Source organism: Echinops telfairi, unplaced genomic scaffold, assembly GCF_000313985.2.
Source record: "Echinops telfairi isolate 266 unplaced genomic scaffold, ASM31398v2 ScPeMD7_7469;HRSCAF=8507_0, whole genome shotgun sequence".
NCBI lineage: Eukaryota > Metazoa > Chordata > Mammalia > Afrosoricida > Tenrecidae > Echinops > Echinops telfairi.
Window position 1 is genome coordinate 57,129,448 of NW_022111372.1, and position 17,290 is coordinate 57,146,737.

General features: G+C 41.6%; 1 protein-coding gene across 2 annotated transcripts; it reads right to left on the minus strand.

Annotated features, from left to right (window-relative positions):
- Positions 1-245: 245 nt before the first annotated feature.
- Positions 246-13,376, minus strand: NPM1 (nucleophosmin 1). Of its 2 annotated transcripts, XM_004696783.2 has the most exons (11): positions 13,216-13,375; positions 11,397-11,476; positions 10,395-10,514; positions 9,593-9,686; positions 8,159-8,265; positions 7,998-8,065; positions 5,882-5,939; positions 5,453-5,536; positions 4,498-4,599; positions 2,552-2,626; positions 246-621 (listed from the first exon to the last, which is right to left on the minus strand). In XM_004696783.2, exons 1-11 carry the CDS (start codon positions 13,271-13,273, stop codon positions 583-585), a joined length of 885 nt encoding a protein of 294 aa, XP_004696840.1. In that variant the 5' UTR covers positions 13,274-13,375; the 3' UTR covers positions 246-582. The 2 variants fall into 2 exon arrangements, with proteins under 2 accessions (XP_004696840.1, XP_004696842.1); XM_004696785.2 differs by lacking the exons at positions 246-621; positions 2,552-2,626 and adding an exon at positions 3,348-3,614 and having other exon boundaries at positions 13,216-13,376.
- Between the last annotated feature and the right edge of the window lie 3,914 nt (positions 13,377-17,290).

The window sequence follows — 17,290 nt, forward strand, 5'->3', positions numbered from 1 at the left end:
ATGCCAGGTGTCCCTTAGGAGCGAGGAGAACAGGGAGACCAAGGTAACGCATTTTCACAATCACTATCAGGAGGGGACGCATGTGCACAAAATCCTCAAGGTCTACGTAGACTGAGAAACTGGGAGGACGGCTAGGGTAACTGGAGGGGTAGAGCAAGGACGGTTTTTTCAAATGGGTCTGAGAGATGTTATTTTCTTAACTACAATTATTTCTTTAACAAAGTATTAAAAGGCTAGATAAGGAGTAAAGAGAAACAGTGCTACTTTATTAAAATACTGAGTTTTATTTCACATGTATATTTTTGTCTCCCCACCATTTCCATTTGTCTGACCACTGCTACTACTCTGTCCTATCATAACATTCCATACATACTTAGAACCAAGCAAAGGGTGGAGTTCCATCTTTACAAACTTAACAGGCGTTTTAGACAACACATTCTTGGCAAAGGAACCTGGACAACATTTATCAGACACGGTAGGGAAAGTTCTCACTCTGCATTATAAAAAAAGGATGGCCAGATAGCAACTGTTACAGAAATGAAATAAGACGGAAAATTTTAACAAACTGTTCAAACTATTTTCTTAAAGAGACTTCCTCCACTGCCAGAGATCTTGAATAGCCTGGAAGAAAAAAACCGTGGTTAAAAAGAACACTGCATCGACATCAATAAATTAAATCATGTCTGCATAGTCCAACATTTTATTCTTCCCTCTACCACCAAAGTAGTAGTCTAGATAATTTAGAACAGATTTAAAAGAAACTTATACTTTAAACATAATTTCTGGAATTTTTATATCCAAGTAGCCATAATTAGTTCCTTATAAGTAGTCAATTACATTAATATTTTAATAGCTTAGAGACTAGTTAAGGAGGTCAAGGATAGGGGCTGATTTGGCCAACATTGGCTTGAGATGATTTAGAATTATCAAAATCAGAAAACACATGTTAAATTTAAAGCAACCTTTTAACATATAGGGATATGCATATTATATAAATGATGCTAAAAATATGGCATGTGATACAACTTTTCACATCTAAATTTCCCATTACCTAAATTATACTTACTATTTCCCTCCTTATTAGACTTATCTTTCACTTACAGTGCTACACAACTTACTACCAAAAATTCTCCCATGAAAAATCATTTTCAATCTTGGCATTGTGAACTTGGAAGACACTAAGTCTGTACTAGTTTAACAACTCAAGCCTTCACTCTTGACTTGAAACGCTGGACAGACTTTATTACACTGTAACTTGCTGTTCCATCCTTCAGGATTACACTGCACCTTCTCACATCATTAACTCTTTAAAAAGCCAGTTTTAATTCCTTTGAAATACATGATCCCATTGGTTCCCACGATGAAGTATATTTATTAGCATCCCATGTAAAAGAATCAAATCCTTCCAGGAATAAAATTCATTTCAAATGCCAATAATAGTATGTGTGGTAGTAATTATCCACCTCGAAGTCAGAGTTTCTCTACTGCTTTGAAGTAATTCATGTCTAGGAACCTTGGCTCAACTCTACAAAAGCACTCAAATAATTGTACACAATTTGCGGATAATACTGAAACCTAATCAGAAGTGGGCGTCACTCGGTATCATGAATTGTGGGCCCCACTCTCTGGAGCCCTGGAGACTGGGTGAACACCTGAAATTATCACATTAAAGTAAACTAGTAACTATAAACCAAAAATGTCTCGTGCAGGCTTTAATCAAAACAATGATTTATAGCTTGTCAGGGGTCCTCAAACAGGGGGCCAGTTCATTGTACCTCAGACCCGTTTGAGGGCCAGACTATAGTCTTAAAAAAAACTATTAACAAATTCCTATGCACACTGCACATTATCTTATTTTGAAGTAGAAAAACAAGAGGGAAAACCACCCAGCGGGGCGGATGAATGTCCTGGGGGTGCCGCATGAGGCCCGCGGGGCATAGTTTGAGGACTCTTCAAGGGCAGTGAGTTTATGGAAAATTGAAAAACAATCCAGAAAAGGGGGAACAGTGGTTAAACCTCAGAAGACTGTAATCAATTATCACGGAGTTGTACATTTACAAACTAGATACATGTTTTACTGTGCGTATGCAAACATTCTTTAAGAGACTCCATTTCTTCAGGTATTATAATGCTTCCAAATAAATAAATTTAAAGGCAGATAACTGGTTTCAAGAGAATTGAAAGATAAGTGGCAACCAAACCCAAATGGTCTTCACCACCAATCCTAAGAGCAAAAAACCAGACTGCCCTGAGTAGCCAAATGAACAGCAATGAAAACCACAGCTCTTTGCCTTGCCAGCATCATCCCAAGAGCAGAGCTGGGTTTACTAACTGAAAGATAATTTATCAATTACATAAGCAAGTTGTAGGAAATGCACTTATACGATACGTCTGTACCAAATAAATTCTGGAGTTTCCATGGGATTGGTCTGAAGTATTGTCCCTGAGGTTAGGATCTTTTAAAAGAGGCCAAATTTAAAGACAGAGGGAGAATCACAATAAACTAGAGTAAAATATTACGATTTAGTCAGGTCCGAGAAAATCCAGTTACCTCCTGGTCATTCATCCGGAAGCAATTCTTCACATAATTGATGAATTTGGCTTCCACTTTTGGAAGAGAACCACCCTAGTGATACAAAGGAATGAAGTATAAAAAGTTTTTCAGTAATGTTATAACTCAAATTTACATGCTGTCCTTAATGTATTTGAAGTCTCTACATCATGGAATACCCTGTATTAGTGGTCAATTTACAAGGACTTGGGTCTTTGAAAGCAGTGCCTATAAACATGGCGTTTTAAAATTCTACCATCCCTTCTAAGAATCGTATCTGGAATTATACAGGAACTTGACACATTAGCTACAGCTCACTGCATTGTATCACTTATTCAATTGTTTTATTACCACTTAAAACCAAACATAAAACATTCATACCCCTCTTTTGGGTACCACATAAACGTGATTAAAACTATTAAAAGAATATTCAATATTTACTAACTGGGTAGGTCCAGTAGTGTAATTGGATTTAAGTGGGGGGGGGGTGTCTATGAAGGAGGGTGGAGAAAAAAGGATTTCATTCCACTAACTGCAAATATCTATTGTTCCTATTTGCCACTTTGAAATAATTTAGTACACTAAGTGTCTATCAAAATTTTAACTGGCTTTCCCTGCCCATCAGAATCCTTCTTACACATTTTAAGAACACTGAGAAAGCAACCATGGCGCAAGTACGACCTAAGTTGGATAGTCAATGCTTAACTGCTTATCATTAGCAAGTATACCTCTCATTGCTACCAACTTACAAATTATTGTCACATCCAATCTCACTTGGTTAATTCAAATATTTATTGAACAGCTAGGAGACACAAAAGCTATAAAACATGATCAGAAAGGTAAGGTAAACATGAGAGAGCAGAACTTGGTGCACTGATTTAAAGGAAAACAGGAGATTGCTTCCCGCCTGTAAGGGGGAATAGATGGAAAGGGGGATTGAGATTAAACTAGAAGACTTGTCTGGATTGTTGATGAAACTCAGAATGGACTACAATTGTCTCTCCTTTTCCTCTCCCCATCTTTGTGCTTAATTAACAGTAGTGCCCAGGACTGTTCAATGCGCCTGCAATTAAACCAAGGAGATAGGATCATATTAAAATGGAAGGGAGATGTATCCAAAATGTCATTTCAGCACTGTATGCAGGGATAAATAGAGATATCAAGAGGACAAAAAAAGGGATTTTTATAAAGCTAAAGCAAATCAATTCTGGTTCTTGAACATCTGTTTACAACCCACTTTTCACTGTGCAAGAGAACCAATCTACTGAAGGCAGAGCAGATAAGGCACAGGGGAAAGCATGGGAGACACGGCCACACTACCTTCATAATCACCGCGGCCTAAAAATACAAGAATCTCAGCTTTTCCCCGCGTGTACTATGACATTTCAACCAAGTTCGTACTGCAACTCAAGCGTACTCTCTTCATCCTTAGTCACTCATGCTTACCAATATGCCTGTATTGGCTAATGATGCCTTATTAACGCCAAATAGTCACTCATGCTTATCAATATGCCTGTATTGGCTAATGATGTCTTATTCACGCCAAATAAAAATGACTCAATAAACTGGGAAATGCTTGCTATATACAATCCTAAGTAGTTTTATTTAAAGGCCATGTAATCAAGCACTAAATCTACTTTTCAAATTGTTTGCAATTAAACTCTTACGCCCTCTGCTGGTCCTTCAGCATCTTACAATCAGATGCAAGAGCAAGAAAAATACTGATCATTTATCATTGAAGGTTGTGCTTAATAGTAAATGGTTTTAGAAGTATATTTACCTCCATATGTATACCCCAAAAAAGCAATACAATTATAAGAATATGAAATTAACTGGTTATTTCTATACCTTTAAGTGGAAAAAAGAGTTTTTACCCTCCCACCCCCCAAATACTGCAATGTGAGGAGGGGATCAGACCTATAGTGTCTATGAAGGATTTTACTCACCTTTTCTATACTTGCTTGCATTTTTGCTTTAATGTCTTCTACAGAACTAGGGCCTTTCGGTGTTTTGGGAGTTTTTTCCTGTTTTTTGAAGGATTCTTGACCCTGGATAAAAAATAATTACTTTAAAAAAATCAGAAAGGCCTATCCCAGCTGGATTTTTCTAATAACCCATAAAATTGTTATAGCCATCCCTTTTAAGACCAAGGGGGATTTTATATATAAACACATGCTTGTACAATTACAAATTTGTTATCAGATCATTCCTCAGGGCCAGTTCTACGCTACCAGATTATCAAAATGCCGCAATTGGAAAAGCCACCTCCTCAGGCAACTAAATGATGCCATGTCTCCAACACAGGTAGGGCCCAGGCATCAATCATTCTAAGGCGCAGCCAATTGAGACCCTTTTCTATGAGGACCTTCAATGCATTTGAATAAGCAAAAGGGAGTCCTGGTGGTAGAGTTAAACTCTAGGCTGATAAAAAGATGTTTCAAGTCACCAGCCACTAAGAGTGATCTGTTCCCAAAAGAGATTACAGTCCAAAAAGTCCTTATCGAGTACTACTGTCTTGTAAGGTTGCTATGAAATGAGAAGCAGGATTTTAAATAAGACTACAGGAGACAAATGTTTACTGCCATCTTAATATCCAAGTGCTTATCTAGATCAATGATCCTGATAATCACTTTAGTTCTATAAGACACCAATCACAGGTGCCATCTCCAAATTGTCCAAATCCAGACAGACTAGATAATTAACCTGCACTGACTATGTAAATGAAGTCCATTGTTTGGTGCAACATGCAGTAGGTGCTGGTCGTATACTGCAAGTACACAGTAGTTCAACGCCAAATGAAGATGCCTTATGAAGATTTATCGTCTAGAAACCAGATGTAGTGTTGTTCCTCAATTGTAATAGACCACAGCAGCTGATTCAGGTAAGGTTGTTATAACTTACTTTGGATCTTGGTGTTGATGGTTTTGAATCTTTTCCATTCTGGTTTGATTTTTGTGCATTTTTGGCTGGTGTATCCCGTATAGACTGCAATTAGAAATTAATCTTAATGGTGACCCTTACATAGATGATTATATTAGCTCAAATAAAATAACCCAAAACCACTAAAGGAAACAACCTAAGAAGTAATTATTTTGTTAAGACTGCAAAGGGCTTTAAAGAACTCAAGTCAATGACCATAGGGACTAAGAAACCAAAGTATTTACCACTCTAATAAGCAGTCAGCTTTAGATAGGACCAATTCAAATTTCATCTCATCTGTTCTCCCCAAACCAGTTTTGCTGCACTCCAAAAAATGAACATTTTTTAAAAACCTCCATTATCCTCTGTATCAACCATTTCAGATGACCTTGTAACACTGGGTCCACTTACTTTCTTCACTGGAGCTTTTTCTTCAGTTTCATCATCATCAAAATCATCATCATCATCACTACAAAAAAAACAAAACTTCACTTGTTACAGAGTAAATGCACTAACACACCTAGTATCTAACTAGTCCCTCTAACAACTTGAGTCACCGAAGACTGTTTAGGTCCTTTCAAAAGTTTGGTGTTGATAGAAACTAAAGGAACTGAACAACTACAATGATCTTGAAAAAGAATGAAGGTGAAGAACTCTCTTCCCACTTTCAAAGGAGGTACTAGCCTAAGACAGACAAGCATGTTAACAAAATACTAACACACCTGTACATGTAATCATAACTAATTTGCAACAAGGGTTCCAGGAAGTCTCTTCAAACAACTAAAATCAAATCATACAAAGATACTATTTAAACCCACAAAGATATCTAAGGACAGTACGCCAATCAGCATTAGGGAGTGGTAAAATGGTGGTCTGATGGTTCCCAACTATAAAATGAAGCATTTATCACCATTTCCCCAAGGCCAAGTAAGGTGTACCCCAAGTATCACACAGGAATATGGTTCCTTATGTAATTTCCAGTGATTTATTACAAGATTACAGTCTCAGATCCAAATTCTTACATGTGCTGTCCTGCACAGAAACAATAGTTCCTATAAAACGCTGTAGTTTTTCCTGCTTACACGTAACAGACCACTGCTCTCCCTGGACCACTCACTTTAACTTGTGGCTTTCCAAGTGTTCTGAGACCCAAGGCTTACATCCACTAAGTAACCCAATTCAGAAACCAGCCTATGACATTCTGTAATGTTTCCAGTCATCCATTTGGGGCCTTGTCATCACACTAATGGAAATCTATAAAATCGCTCTCTCCCCAACAATCTATTTAATGTCCCTTATATTCTACTAGTCACACCCCTTTATTTCCTTTAAGGAAGCCCTTGTGGCAATGCAGTGTGACTGCTAACTAAAAGGTAATGGGCATGAAGCCAGCACCTGCTGAGATGTCAGGCAATCACAGGAAACCCCATGAACAAGTTCTACTCTGTCCAGAGCAGTGGTCCTCAACCTCCTAATGCAACGACCCTTTAATACAGCTCCTCATGTTGTGGGGACGCCCCAAATTATTTTCATAGCTACTTCATAACTGTAATTTAGCTGTTATGAATTGGACGACCCCTGTGAAAGGGTCATTCGACCCCCAAAGGGGTTGTGACCTACGGGCTGAGAAACGCTGGTTTAGAGGGTCACTGAGGCAGTGGGTTTTTGTACCTTGCTGATTTGAAATTCCTCACTTGACACCTAATGTAAAGACAAGCACTTAACTTGAGAACTTCAAACACTGCTACACTGAACTACACTGATTGTGGCTAGAAACAGTCACCCTGCTTTAAACTAAATGTTCCCAAGATCCAGCAGAATAAAAATGCCCATTAGGTCCCATCCAAATCCTTACCAGGATTGTCATATGCAGTGCCAGCTAAAATGCCAAAGGATATTAATGTAACCAAATGTTAAACCCAAATCCTAAAGGCACCTATATTTCTCAGAGTATCATACTGTTATTACTAATAGTAAACACTGTCAAATGAAAATTGATGATTTTATATCCAACAAGGGGAAATTTGAATTATGCCTTCTTTTGAGATAACTGACAAGTTCAAATTATAGCATTGTTGTTTGTCACCTTTCTTAAAGGTTCTATTTGAAGTTCTATTTTACATATACACTAACTGTCTGGGAAACGCAGAGTTAAACAATTAATTCAATGAGGCACCCACTTATGACATGAGGAGCTGTGTTATCCCAAGAGGTGACACACACAACTGAGAGGTCAGGCAAGCTGAAACTCCCAGAGTTACAGAAATGACTTTGGCAATCCTTCCATGGGAGCAGTCCCACAAAAGATTACACATCCACTTTGCCATGAAACCTGTGGCACAACTGATGTGATGGCACCCCCAAACATCTGTTCTGTGAAAAGCTACTATCTTGTTAACACAAAAGAGTACCATTAACAGACCTTTAGTCCCTCGTTTAAGTTTAAGTTTTACTAACAGCCTGTCCTAGCTTAACCAATTCATATCCCCACACACCCATGGTCAAATCTAAACATCACCCTACTTACTCTTCATCATCGTCGTCATCGTCCTCATCATCATCTTCCTCATCATCAGCAGCAAGTTTTACCTTTTTCTTAAAAGATAAATACATGCTTGTGAGTGTGCTGATTCTACTCCTCAAGTTAGGGCCCGAATTCTGAGTTCTGTAGTAAGAAAGCATCTATACCTGTGGAACCTTGTTACCACTTGTGGGGGCAGACCGCTTTCCTGATACACTTAAAAGTTTCACATCCTCCTCCTCTTCATCATCTGACTCTGCATCTTCCTCCACAGCTGAAATAAAAGATTTTATTCGCAACTCCTGACTCAAAGCAACAATCAGAGGAGGGAAATCAACGACATTGAGTATGTAATAGCAGATACTAAAAGGAAAAAAAAAAACTGCAAATGGAGCCAATGTAAATGCTAAGTATTGATTATAAACCTAGACTAAGGTGACCAGACGTCCCGATTTTGAACAATTTTTCTTGCATCCTGCGGGGTTTAAAAAAGTCCTGATATATTTGCAAAGAATTCATGACAAGTTAGGGTATACGGTTTTCAGCTGCCATGTGGCTATTTCGCCAGGATATGAGTTTTAGCAATGGTGTCCCGTTTTACCAATGTTAAAATCTGGTCACCTTAACCTAGACTGCTCTAGTGCTAAATTACTAGACTCACAACTGGACATATTATACTTAACATGTGTGGGAACAGAAGGATTTCTCTTAAGCTCTCCCCAAAATATGTACCAGACTTAGCTGCTTAAGAGTGACTGTACAATAGGTGATCAGCGAAAGTAGGTCAGAGGTTATTCTCCTTAACATCAGCCATCTATAGTGGCTAGACTATTAGTCTGACTCACCCTAAATAAGACCCACTCCCTTCTGATAAGGATAATGGTGGTCTGTTCACTTGCAGGAGATACCAGAGGGCAAACCCGCCCAAGGGTGACCAAGGTTAGTCATTATCAGCTGTCTATATCAAGCAGACACCATTGTTTATTCCACAACCAATGTGGGCACACCCCTAGGTGATTCCCCTCCTATTGATTGTATTGCTTATGTTACTACCCCTATGTTAATACCCCTCCTGGTGACTCATTATTGTCCACTATCAGGGAACTTGCATGCCTCCCAGGATAGTAATTGTCTGTTTTATTATATGAGACATTAGAGTGATCAAACTTGTTCTAGAATGAATTGTATTGCCCCTTTCTGTGATGTATGACTCTATGATGCGTGGTTAGCAATAAATAATGAGGCTCCCTGGTTCTCGGGAGGGTGGCTGGAGAAGGTGACTAAGGAGGACGAAGCAGCGGCTTCTTCTCTGACGGCTAAGCCCCCTCCACGAGGACCATCAAGCCTAGCAGAGGTGAGCTATGCTACCATGAATTGCGTCTGACTCCATTACTTGACTCTATCCTTTAACTCTCATGCTCTCTGACTTTACTATATAATCTCTACTTATTATCGCTGTACAATTGCGCCTACCGAACCTGTGATGTTTTGTGGGGTTCCCTCTTCCCCTTAACCCCACAAACATGCAAATTAAAAAGTTCAGATTTGAACTCAAGTGTTAGAAAAAACTAAACTCCACAGTATATAAACAAACAACATACCTACTAAATGCTGTCCACTAATATGCACAGGCCCTGAGCCACACTTCAACCGTAAGACCACTGGTGGTGTTATTTCAAAGCCCCCAAGGGAGACCTAAAAGAGGAAGTTTGTTGAGTAAACATGCAGTTGATTAGGTATCAAGTCATTTCTGTCCCATAGAACTCTTATGGACAACAGAATGAAACACTTGACCGGTTGTCCACAATACCCTCACAATTGAACCAAACCAAGTGAAAATAGGCTGACTGCTAGAAATCATGTTCTCAAAGCCCTGAAGTATTCCTAAAAACAAATTTAACTATTTTACCAGTAACAAAGAATTGCAAAGAACCTTATGCTGATCTATATGGGGGTAAGTTGTATCAGCCTGACAGTTTATGTTAATGAGGGCAAGAATGGTTACTCAAAGAATGTAATCAGTACCAATAAATTGTTCATGTAGAAACTTGTTTTGCTATGTATACACTCAACAGAATAAAAATAGTGGGGAGATATGATAAAGAGCAAGCAGGGAAAATGTGAACAGAAGTACCATTGAATTAACTAAAGATTATTAGCAGACTTACAAATACCTATAAATCAAAGTAACAAGCCAATAAAAACCTAACGTTTTTCTCCACCTTTTAGACAAAGCTAGCGGTAAGCACCATGTTCAGAAAGACGTTTAACATTACAGCTGGTGTCTCTTGGGAGAATGAGTGGCAAAATAAAGACCCCTCCCTTGGTACAACAATCTAAAGGACAACTACCTCAACGCAAAAGAATTAGCCCTTGTCATAAATCATGTTTAAGTGCCCTTACCGTTGGCTGTACAGACATTTTCAAAGTTGCCAGTGTTACTTTAATTGGGCTGCCTTCATAATTCATTGCTTCCGCTTCAACAATATGCAGTTCATCCTTTGCACCAGCACCTAAACTGACCTGCAAACAAAGAGTACTTCAATCTCTCAAATACTGGCTATTTTATACCACCCTCTGGCCCCAAACGCTGTTTTAAAATTCTAATTGTAAATCTTTTCTAATTTCCTTACTATACAAATTTGAGACCATGCCAAGTTTCTTTTTTCTTTTTAGACAAGTTTCATTTGACCTGTTCAAATCAATTCTCAAGATTCGGTAAATTGGAACAAAAACCATATGGATCACCTCAAATAGTTCTGAGCACCTAAAGCTCAGCAGTCAGTCTCCCTTGGGAACATAGATTACTGAATGCAGCTTGAAAAACAAAGCATACGTGAAGTCTCAAGCTCAACTCACTGTCATCTAAGTAATTCCCACACGGGGACTTATATGCTGCCTGTTTCTAAGTTTCTTACTCTAACTCTAGAGAAGAAAATCTCACCCTTCTACGGGAGTGGCTAGTGTTTTCAAATGCTAACCTTTGGTTAGTAGGCCAGCATACAACCCACTATTATACCACAAGACTCCTTATGGAGTGTATAATAGTAATAGCAATAAGCTTTATATGAACACAAGTCGTCCTGGTGGTTAGTGTAGTAGTTATACATTGGGCAGAATTGATGTGGTCATCAGTTCAAAACCACCAGCAGCTCTGAAGGGTAAAGACTGGGCTACCTACACCAGTAATCAGTTACAGTCAGGGAAACCCACAAGGGGTCACTATGAGTCAGCAATGACTGGATGGCAATGTTTGGCTGCGAATTTTATGATTACTAATGAGTGACATTCCAAGTTTTTCAAAGTGATAAATAAAGTAATCAGGTTATAAAGTAGAGAAACAAAAGAATCTTTAAGGCACATGAACAGGATTCCAAAAATGTTAAATTATGAAAATTTTATTACCGTTCTTAAAGATAACTGGTGCTCATTTTCATCATTATCCACCTTAAAGTGGTAATCTTTGTCAGCCTTTAGTTCACAACCTGTAAAACAAAATTGGAAAAAATTTAATTCATAAAACCATTGTTCATTTTACTAGTTACCAGAGAGCAAGGCAGAATGATCTAATTTTTTATTGTCTCTAGAACGCTGTACTGTATCACATAATATCCATGCTGTATAAATTCCACTTTCTCATGATCCCATTTCACTCCTAACCACAGCATGAAACAAGCACTATTGTCCTGCAAGGAAAAAGTGGTCCCAAGATTTTGTTAATGTGGAACTGAAGCTACTGAGTGAATCCAAGCAGCATGTATGATGCTCTTAATTCTCCACTAACTGACAAAATGGAATTACCTGTCTGAACACTCAAGAAAAAGTAACAAATGAGACTGATTATACACATGGAAACATTGGTAAGGCAGACACTAACAAGATAATTCTGTACATTAATGTATGCAGAAGACAAAAATACATTTTAAAACTACTTCCAATAAGCAGAATTAACAAAGAAAATTCATGTAAAGATATTGAAAAAAATCAGCTGGCCATTTAATACTTTGCTGAATGTACCTAAAATTGTTTTAAAAGATTCCATCTAAAATGGCCATCAACAGTTGTAGATACCAAAAAGTTAATGTTCAAAATGCCAGCATGGCTATGAAACAAAAAGTTGGAGAAGAACTGCAATTTCAACAGACTTATTAATATTGGATATGGCCTCTTGACTGGTAACAAGGTGAAGGCTTCGGTTGTTTCCTGAGATTGAAAACCCCATGTGAGGCTCTCAGTACTGATGGGAAGCTAAATCCGGGAACAAAACAACTTTTCCACGGTCCAAATCTTCTATTTATTTGTTCATATTGAACTCAGCCATTTTCTCAGATTTAAAATAAAAGCTGCTTGCCTCAGTAAGTTCCTCATAGTCTTAGTTCAGATCTAGTCTATCTACAATCTTGGTTTGTCAGGTCTAAAATCCCAAAGCAATTACTTCCTAAACATCAGGATGGCCCTCTGCAAAGACGGTTTAATACCATCCTCCCCAATGTAATATAGGTCACTACATACAGCATCTATCAGTGTGCGTGTTTAGCACTAAACAAAGACCTCCAGAATCGTGGCGCTCCCAGATTTACCACCCTACGCCAGGCCAGAATCCTGGGGGCCAGGCTGACAAGACACCACTCGCTGTAAGCCCCGGATGTAATGCCCACACCCCCTCCTTCACCCAACCACGTGGCAACCACGTGCTCCCAGCGGTTACGGCCTCGCTTCCCCTCCCCCCGCAACCGGCCGAAGAACCTAGCCTGCGGCTCAGCACCTGAGCAAGAAGCTTGAGCCCCGGGGCAACCCTCGGGTGCAACCTCAGCGCCAGGCTGCTGCGCTCCTCTCCTCCAGAAAGGAGGCCCGTGCTTCGCACACCCACGCCAACTCCGGGGCCAGTAACGCCAGGCTCACCAAAGTAACCAGCCCTGCAAGGCCACACATTTCTCATTAGCTTAAAAAAACATGCTCGGAGGCCCATTTCGTCCACCGGCGACGCGGAGGTTCCCGCTGGTAGGTTCCACGCTGCCCAAGGACCCGTGCCCGGGGCCGCTCCGCCTTCGCTGCACCTCTTGCCTCCGAAGCGCCCGCATCCGCCTGCTCGCTGCCCGCCCCGCTCGGGTCTCCGGCCCGCAGACTAGCTGTCCCCGCCAGCACAGGCCTCGGCTAGGATTCCCGCCTCCCCCCATGCCACAGGCCCCGGCTCGGCAGGTTTCCAACCCTCCTCAGCGGTTACCGAAAAGGTAGTTTTGGGGCCTCAGGGGGCTCATGTCCATATCCATCGAATCTTCCATGGGGTGGTGACACGCACTTCGGTGAGAGAAACGGAAAACGGAGGTAAGCCACAGCCGTCACTACACACAGCAGCGCAGGACGGAATCACACCAAGGAAAGGACGCGGCCTCCCGGCGCATACATATAGCCCCAGGAAGTCTCGCGAGAGCTACCCAAGTACCGCCTCCGCGCGCGCGCTCGACAGCCTCATTCCCCTGCGGTCGGTCTCTCGCGCAAGCGCCCTTCAACACTTCTCTTTCTCATCCCGCCCCCACCTTGTTCAGGTACTTCGCGGGCTCCCACCGAGCACGCGCATTCGAGCTGCGGCCCCACCCCGCCGCCGCCGCCATTCGTGCGCACGCGTGGTTTCTCCTGGCCGCGCGCGCTCCCCTGCTTCCAAATCATCCACGTCTTCCCGCTCAGGCGCACAGGCTTTGGCGGCCCGAGCTGCGCAGACCCTCTGCAACATGGCGGCACAAACCCTTCGCGTTGTTTCTTAGAAGCGCTTGAGAGGGCTGTAAATGAGCCAGATAACTGCTTGGTTCTCCTTTTTCTACCCAGTCACTCCCCGAGAGACATAATCAGGGTTTTAGGTATGCATGAATTCCGGAGTGAATTGTTTGCCCAAAGTTAAAGTTTCAGATACCTGGGATTTTTTTTTTTTCTTTCAACATTGAGTTTATGACAAAAGATTTATCTACCGGTCAGAGTTAATCACCTATGGTTTTATTGCTCTGTCCTTTTTGAGGCAACATCTCCAAAATTTATTACGTCATCCTCCAGCAAAGGAGGCTGAATCAGGCAGAAACCCGGAGGGATTTCTGCAGAGCAGGTTTTCAAGGCGCTGGTAGGAGCCCAGGTTGAGTAGTGGTTACACGTTGGGCTGCTAACTGGTAGTATCAGCAGTTCGAAACGAACAGCCTCAACGGGCTTCCCTAAAGAATTCACATTCTCAAACTCAGAGGGGCAATTCTACCCTGCACTAGGAGTCTGCATTGATTTGATGGTAGTGAGTGTATTCACGAAAAAGCCAAACATTCTTAATCCTTAGCATTCCTAAATACAATAAATTACTTGCAAGAAGTCCATAAACAAAAAAGAAAGAAAGAAATCCATAAACCATTACAATCTGTGGGAATTAGCATCTTGTTTACCGAGGGACTCACAAACTCGGCCACTAGTGTCTCTTAAGGGTCTCCTTATCTGTTTTAACTCAAAAGATTTCACAATAGGTTTAAAAAGAATGATGAGGCACAAAATAAACTATAGTGATGCCTCTATTCCCTTTTTCTCCAAAAATGCACAATCTATTGCCACTACTGGCATAATGTTTAACTCTTTAGCTATAGTCTTCTCTGGTTTATCCTCCTTTCTTTCAATCAATTGGAAAAAGCCATGAACTACCAAAAGAATAAAGGAATCCGTTGCTCCTCTGACCAGACAAGGCACAGAGAGGCACACAAGACACAACCTCCTCTCACTGACCCACAGTGCTATAGGGGACAGCACTGGAGGGACAGTGTGGAAATTGTGCCCAGTCTGATACACACACACCGGACCCCCAGGGCAAGATATGACGGGAGGGAAACAGGGGAGCAAACAACAAAGTCCCCAAGGAATCCCGAAAATAGACATCAGACTTGGGGGACAGGCTTGGCACCTCATCAGACGCAATCGGAAAACATACATAAGGGTCAGCAGACAGACCTGGAACTATTTATAGGCCTTTTTTATCTTCTTTTTTTCATGTCTATATGAGATAGGCAAGATAAACAATCCCTAGGAGAAAACAGGATGATGGTTCCAGGGGGTGGGGGGTTGGGTGGAAGGGAAGGGAGAGTCAACAAACCCAGGGACAAGGGAACAGCAAGAGATCTAAAATCCCATTACCTCCCCTTCCTATTACATGGATACCCCTAGATCACTCCCCCCACATTACTGTATTACCTATAACACAACCCTTTCCTGTGATGTATGTCTTCACCTGTATTAGGGGGCTTGCACCCGATAGAGTCATCTTTTGTTTGGCTGAAAATTGCGCCACGGATGTAACTTCTGTTCCAGACCGTAGAGCCATAGTCTTTGGGGTTCCACCAGTCTATATCTGACGATCAACAGAAATCTCCATTATGATTGGAAATTTTGTTCCATATTGTTCCCTCACTAGGACAGCGAGGGTCACGACCCCTTTGGGGGTTGAACAATCCTTTCACAGGAGTTGCCTGATTCATAACAGTAGCAAAATTACAGTGATGAAGTAGCAACGAAAATAATTTTATGGTTGGGGTGGGTCACCATAACATGAGGAACTGTGTTAAAGGGTTGTGGCATTAGGAAGGTTAAGAACCACTGCTCTAGGACCTTCCAATATGATCCCTTTCAGAGCAGTTGGTAGTGGTAGGCAGGTCACATCTTCTTCTGGCCTCAGTGTCATGGAGACTGGTGTCTTTATGGTCTTTTACTCCATTAAACTAATTGTTTCCACAAGTCTTTGATTTTCTTCACTCTCCTTTCCCCTGGATGGGGAAATGGTTGCGCTTTAGAGAGCCTCTTATGAGCTTATCAGACCCCAGGCACTACCCATTGAAGTAGGATATAGAGCATTGTCTTTGGGGACGATGTTATGCCAGTTCACCTGGTGTCTCCCAAGACTATGGTTCTTAGCCCTCAGGACCAACAACTCATTTCTTCAAAGTGTTTGTGTCTAAGACATTTTTATAACTTTCCTCTTATGCTTCACCACATTCATGAATAAATTTGCAGTAAAGCATGCAAATGTCCTCTGTGGAGACTATGTATATTCATAGGTCTAACCCCACTATCCCTCCCACACCCATAGCCGTGCATCTACTTGTTATTACTGTGCTGTTAGGAGCCATCATGTGGGTTCCAGCTCAGAGAGACCCTGCGTGTAACAGAAAAAACATTGCCTGGTCCTGCCGTCCTGAGAATTGTTCTCCTGTTTGCGTTCATTGTTACAGCCATGGTGTCAATCTGTTAGGGTCCTGCAGTGGGTTGTCTCTCAGTTCTTTGCTTTGCCCACTGAAAGAATTCACACCGAGCACATTTTGTCATCCAAGTGAGTTTTTATGAAGAAAAGGAAAAGTTTCAGGTGTTACAGTCTCAAAAGGGTACACACTACTTCTGGAAAGCGTTCCAAGCCTCACAGAAGGCGCGCGGGGTTCAGAACTGGGCCTGATAAAAACACGCACCCAAGTGCGGACCTGGGGAGTTGCCGGATACCAGGAGTCAAGAGCCCCGTGAACACGTGGGCCAAGAGCAGTGGGTCCCAGAGGACATGTCCTGGCTGCGCATGCGCCCCTGCCCTCCTACCTGCCACAAGAGAAATTAGTTTTACCTGGGCCTAGGGTGCTTGTGTCTGAGCATGCTCAGTTCTGGGGTTTTCCCATAGGTGTCAAATAGGGTGCCTGATTCCCCCCACCCACCCCATTATGTGGTCCTTTGCAGGCATGGGAGGGATGGGAGTAACAGCCCACTCCTTTGTCCCTGAATTAGGTGCCTAACAAATCTACCGTTTCCCCGAAAATAAGACAGTGTCTTATATTAATTTTTGCTCCCAAAGATGCGCTAGGTCTTATTTTCAGGGGATGTCTTATTTGTTCATGAAGAAGAATACGGTACACATTTATTGTTTTATTAAAAGAAACCTCGCACTTCCTGTCTGCTCTGGCTGCGCTGCAGCCAACAGTGAGCTGCGCGCTGTGCGGTCCAGAGTCGAGTTAGGGAGCCCTTAATTTCGGGGGATATCTTACTTTCGGAGAAACAGGGTATCTCATCAAGAGCCTTCCTATTTTTCACTGCCCCTCTACTTCACCAAACATTGTGGGAAACAGAATCTAGAAGAGAGTGAATGCAGGCAGATTCTGTACACTCATAATGAAGAGTATGGGGGCAGATTTTGGTGGAGGAAGGGCTTCACATCCGTGAGTGGGAGATGAACCATACCCCACCCCACACACCCCCGCCGCCGCCGCCCCCCCATCACATTCTCCTAAAAATCTTCCCTACAACACCCC